We start from the raw sequence: 6304 nt of genomic DNA on the forward strand, positions 1-6304 counted from the left end.
TAGCATATTTAAGTATTCAGACGCTGTGGGAGTTGTGGCAAAGCATAATAAACCCCTTGAAAAAGAATACTTTCATATTGAGAGGTCATAAGAACCAATTTAGTAGCATATTTGGATACAATGTGAATTTTTTATAGAATTGGTTCTAAATAACGTTTTGTAGCCACCCAGGCTGCCGATCTTAAAATTTTAAGGACCTTCCTCATCAAATTGATCACACCCAATACGCCATTTTGATGACAACATTTGAAGGGCCCTATAAAACTTCAATGTTCTTTATATATATATATATATAAGAAGCCGTTCAGAAAAAGTAGATCTCGTATTGAAGATCCCTGCATACATTACCTAATGGTCCACCAACCAATTAGTCAGGGATGGAACCAATGTTTTCTTTGCTTGTCTTCCATTTTAAATCACAGGGTTTGCTTCACGCATAGCTTAGACGCTCCGGGGGCCAAAGCCTTTGGCATTATTATGAAAGAAGCATTGATTCTGTCATTCGTTGAGCTGAAACCAACTTTTGACATGCACAAACTACGAAGCCATGGTTCAAGCAGAGTTTATTCCAGGGTAGGCATAGCATTGACCGGCCCATTCCATTATTACAACTCATGAGCTAGCACAAAAGTAGCTTATTTGCTCTGCATATTGGGAGGTTCAACTCAGTTCCATCACCATGGAAACGGAGCAAAGATGCTCCTCTAGGGAAGTTCCACTTCTAGGAGAGTACAAAGATGTCGAGTTCCTAAACCAAGTTCAAATACTTCAGATGAAACAGCTAGCACATGGTTACAGCCTTCAACGCCTAATTACAACATGACAACTGAGGAAGGAATAGTGCAAGTGAGAATTAAACCCAAACTCACGCAGGAGAAGCATCCCAGAGAGTACTACTACTGCTGCTACTTGCAACCTCGAGTTGCATAAACCTTTATTCAGCCGAGGCCAGCTCAGTCCTCCTTCTCAGCAACAGCATATGCAGTCTCGGCGATGGCCGCTTCGGCCTCCAGCACCTCCCTCTCGGTCTTCTTCCCCTTCTTGGACTTGTAGTACACGTCCATGAAGGTGCCCAGCGCCTTGTACTTCTTGCGGCACTGGTCGTAGAGGCTTCGATCAAACATCCTCCAGAAGTTCTGTTCGGTGAGCTCAGAGACTGAGTACTGAGGCTGGAAGCCATGGTTCCGGATCAACCACTCCTCGAGTCGTCCGACAGCTTCAGCGCCATCGAATACCTCACCCCTGAGGACAGGGCCGGGGGCATAGTACACTCCGACATCGGCAAACATCTGGGCATAGCTGGTGTCACCCTGCTTCTGGTTCTGCTCAAAGCCCGGCTCAGGATACACCATGGTCTTGACAGGAAGCTTGAAGAGGCGGTGTGGGCAGAGCCAGATTGGATACACCTGAAATAAAATGAAATTAATTAAGGAGGTTCATCTCCATTTCATGGTGAAGCTTGGCTTCCTCATGGTTATGAGTCGATCATGCAGACATGGGAATTTACCTCCATTTCATGGTGCAGAAACTCCAGTGCATCAGCAACCTTATGCATAGGAAGCAGCATATCCTGGATCACATGCATGTCATGGTAGTACTTTCTAATAGCCTCCCCCTGGGTGATCTTCAGCAAAGAGATCTTGGGAGGCATCATCCACCCCATCAACCACCTGAACCACCACTGGTCCCCGAATGGCAGGATCAGCTTCATCTCCCAGAACAAAGGTCTGGTGTGCCGGTGGTAGTACTCCCTCGTTGGAATGTACTCCACAAACTCCCCCCTCTTCAGCGCAGCCTCGGCATGCTGGTAGAACCACGGCTTGAACCACCATCCTACCCTATTTATAACATTACCTCTTCTCTCTGCTTCTCCTTTGGAAGCATACCTCCCTGTCATGAACACACCCTCCGTTGGCGTAAAGATCAGCGACTCGACGAAGTCCGGGATTTTCTTGGGGTCTCCATCTCTTGGCGCAAATGAATCGGCAAAGGCCTGTGCCATTTCCCTCAAGTTCCCTCTCACCGGCTTGTACGTGAGCCTCATGTACTCCTTGATTGGTATGAGCTTAATCTCAGCTGAAACTAGAAGTCCAAGCGTTCCTTGTGACCAGGGGATTGCATAGAAGAGGTCCGAGTGCTCGTTGTCCTTGGTAGCCCTGACGACACGCCCATCAGCAAGAACAACCTCGAGAGAGACTAGAGTGTCAGAAAAGAGGCCATAGATATGGGAGCTTCCTTCGATGCCATAGCCATTGATCAGACCTCCTATCGTGAGGTCGTTGAGCTCCGAAACGACAGGGAGAGCAAGATTCATGGGGACTGTGACCCGGCTAAGATGCCCCATCGTAACGAGAGGCTCCACCTTCACCACCATTCTCTCTCTGTCGATCTCGAGAATGTTGTTGAACGCCGATAGATCGACCTCAAAGTGACGAGCTCGCTTATAGTCCACATGGCGCATGCCGACGACGATGTATGGCTTTCGAGCCGTGCACACCAGGCCATCCTTCAATGGATTCCTCTGCTTGAGGCGCTTCACCACCTTCTTGATGTTCTCCTCGTGTTCCTTCTGGCGAAGCTTGTAAGGCTTCTTCTCAGCTCTGAGCTCGCTGAGGTATATCGAGAAGTAGATGATGCAAGAGATGGGGAGGACTACAAAGACGATGATGATCCATCGGAATTGGACGAAGTAATCCACCCAAATCTTTTGCCTTTTTGGACGCACAGGCACTTGGAGATTGGACATGGTCAAGAACCGGATGCTGAGATTACAAGAAAGAAATTAAAGACTGTAAGCACAAGTAATCATTCCAATACCACGTTATTTGATCATACTGAGGATTTCACATCATTTAGAAATGGACAGAAAAACTTTAATATAACAACTTGAAACTTATGATATAAAGCCAAAAAATATTATTTGAGCTCACGACTCTGTATAAGTACTCAAATTTAATCAGTGCCGCCGGATCGATATAAAGACTAAATGCATGCCCGCATAAGATCTCACACAGGATGTTCATGCCCAAGTCAATGCATTTCTTTATTATTAACATCTAAAACTTGTCGATAAGAGCAAGCATTTCCTGCTTTCCTAGCTCATGCCATTTCTTTTGGCAAGCCATCAAATTAATAATAAAGAAACATCTAGCATTGGTACACAATGCTTACTGTGTCTTTAAATGTTTCACGCAAAAATAAGGGGGAAAAATTCCAAAAATTTGAACCTCTCCTAAATTCAATCCAGTCAGCATGTCTTAACTGTTTTCCTACAATACTATATGACTGTATGAACACATTTATCAAAATATTATTAGCTTGCGAGAAAATTATATCTTGCATCAAATGGATCATGTCAGCGGTGCATCATAGAAATAATCCATATTCTGAGAACAGATCAAAAAATAAAATAGTACAATGGGAGATCCAGCCTGCTCCCTGGCAAGTTCCAAGGTTCATAGCCGAACAGTTCTTTAGGCAAAAAACGAAACAAAAAAAATCTATCACTGTAACAAATATTGCTGGTCCCATAATAATTATCGAAAGCCGCAAAGAAGAAAGGTCTGGTTCTGGAGTGTTTTAGGTTACTTATCTTTAATCATTCTTACCTGGGGCACCATCGATCAACATTTTTTTTTTTTTTTGGTTTTCTTCAGAATAGGTAGTGCTTCACCACTTATCATACATATTTTAACCTGCCATCTTTAACTCGGAAGAGATGTGAAACAACCATCTGAATTACCACTCGTTGGCTCCGCATTGTTCAAGTTGTGGAGTCTTAAAATAGGAAAGCTGCAAGCTATCCAGCATCCACAGTTATAGAACGCCACCCAGCTACATCCCTCAGTCAGCAAATTAGACCAACACATAAATTCGAAGAAATGCTTATATATACTCTCAAGCGTGAAAAAGCTTAAACCAGCATGCAGCACTGTGATAAACAACAAGGAAAGGCTGCCAAATTAATGGCTCTTGCAAAGACAGCAAACTTCCATGAAAGCAAAAGCTACACTCTATAACCTAGAATAGTTGTAAAGAAACAAAAAGCACCACAAAACTTGGACCCGAGAACAGGAGAGTCGAAGTCTAATCAGAAAACCACTAGGACTCAAAACTGCTACGCCATCAAACTAAAAGTACGCAGGAAAAGTTGGAGCTAAGCTTATTATGACATCGAAAAGAGAAACAAAGGAACAAATGGCTCTGCAGAGATTTTTACCTCTTAACAGACTCAATGGAGTCCGAGGGAAGGAACTTGGCTCGGCCTTCTTTGCCCCGGACAGAGGGTGGAGCAGAGCTGAGAGAATTGCCTTGCCATGGGATTTAAAGCCAAACCCTCTGAAAGCCTGGGCGGTAACGTTAACCGCCCTGACCATCACGTGACGTTGCATGTTATTAACTTATTCTAATCCCTGGGGAAAACGTGACAGCTCTCGAGAGTCGTAAAGATACTGGCCTCGGAATGCGGAAAATTTTGTCTTTGCCTGGGGGTAGGTGTGGTTGCTTGCATGGTTTAAAACAATTCTCTTCATCATATTCTAATTACAATAACTATCGTAAAAATTTCAGAGGTGTCTCATAGTATTTATTAATGATAAAAGAAACTTAACTCTACGATAGAAAGATTTTTTAGGTTTATATTAATCTTGAAAGATATATAAATAATTATTATTATCTGACAAGCTATTTTGTTTGTTATGATTGTCCATTGGAAGTAAACCATCTTATTTTACAATGAGTTTTTTTAATACCATCCAAACAACTCTATTATGATATTTTTGTTTTAAAATTTATAAATATTAATCATTTTTTTTGATGTTTTGCATAATTCATTCAAAAAAGTTGTAGGTAATTCTCGCTTTTTTTAATATTTATTAGAATTATTATTGATTGATTTGTGATTGATTATGCAAAACTTAGTCGACCTCAAAAAAAATTGATTGTACCTAATTTCGTCGGTTTTACCGGATGGATTGATTGGTGATTGATTGTGCCAAATTTAGTAAGCTTTATCAAATTTTGTCAGTCTTCTAATACTATATAAAAGCTGCTACTATACATTATAAAGACAAACAGAAATATAATTCTCCTATCTTATTCTTCTTCCTTTCAACCATATTTGTACTACTCAACTACTTTTTAATTTAATTCTTGCAACAAATGATGAGGTTATGTTTATATTATTGATTATCAAGATGAATGCCAATTATTAGGATAATTATTGTTTTAATTCCTGACAATTATTGTTCAGACAATTTTATCCTTGATTTCATACTTCTAACATATAAAACTTACTGCGACATTATTGGCTCCGCTCCAATGCGACCACAAGAAACGACTTCTGGCGGGGAAAATCGTGGGGGACAGGCGGGATCCGCTGCGCGCCATCTTTCGAATCAGCGCTGTTCGATCACGGCCGTCGGATCTCGATCGCGAGTTCCGGGGCGGTGTCAGGATCCCGGCCAATTAGGAGCACCGGGATTTTCCGCTGTTTGATGATGTTTGGACGGCCGAGATATGACAGTACGAGCACGTGCCGTCGATGTTTTAAAAATGGATCCGCGGTGGACCAACTCGTGGTGCCCAAAGCTGCCGTAATTTCCCTACCAACCTCCGCCGCGGAATTTTTTTATTTATTTCCCTCAACTTGTGCAGGCTGTGTGCTGGACTTGGGCTCGGGACCAGAGCCGTTATAATTTTTTTCACAGCAGAAAAAGTTGGTGACCGAATGGCCAGTGTAATCAGATTCTTTATATTTGTTTTTGGCCGGATCTTGCTGGTAGCTGGATTTTTTTTTTTTTGCTTTTCCAACAAATTATCATTTTTTTAAAAAATATATTTATTATATTTATATTCAATAATTTTTAAAATCTACACCTAGATTCAGTTAAGATAATGAGATAAAAGAAGATAAAAATATTTTTTTATATTTTTGAATGACATTATATCACTTAAAATTATTATAATTATTTTTAAATTTTTTTCTTATATAGTATTTAAATTTTATTTAATACAATAATTAGATTAATATTTTATTAAGTTCTAGAATAAAATATTAGATAAAAATAGATTTTAAGAAGATAAGTTTAGGATTTTAAAAAGATAAGAATACTCAAAAGGCATAAAAAAAGAATTTTGCTAAAATCACTTTGCATGCTGAGTAACTTCTTGAGTGATATTTTTTGAGCTATTACAGCATTTTTATTTTTCTAATTTAATGTATGCTTCTCTTGTCTTAATTCCTGACCAATTATTGCGCTGCGGAGGAAAGTTGAGGTCTCCATCGCTTGTGAAATTTGAAGTA

The 6304-nt window shown here is 40.6% G+C and overlaps 1 protein-coding gene across 1 annotated transcript; it reads right to left on the minus strand.

Moving 5' to 3' along the window:
- Positions 1 to 548: 548 nt before the first annotated feature.
- LOC103712977 (delta(24)-sterol reductase-like) lies at positions 549 to 4352 on the minus strand. Its single transcript, XM_008799701.3, has 3 exons — positions 4220 to 4352; positions 1508 to 2762; positions 549 to 1406 (listed from the first exon to the last, which is right to left on the minus strand). The coding sequence occupies exons 2-3, from the start codon at positions 2744 to 2746 to the stop codon at positions 954 to 956; spliced, it is 1692 nt and encodes a 563-aa protein (XP_008797923.2). The 5' UTR covers positions 2747 to 2762; positions 4220 to 4352; the 3' UTR covers positions 549 to 953.
- Between the last annotated feature and the right edge of the window lie 1952 nt (positions 4353 to 6304).

The sequence above is a fragment of the Phoenix dactylifera genome, chromosome 5, assembly GCF_009389715.1.
Source record: "Phoenix dactylifera cultivar Barhee BC4 chromosome 5, palm_55x_up_171113_PBpolish2nd_filt_p, whole genome shotgun sequence".
NCBI classification, from domain to species: domain Eukaryota; kingdom Viridiplantae; phylum Streptophyta; class Magnoliopsida; order Arecales; family Arecaceae; genus Phoenix; species Phoenix dactylifera.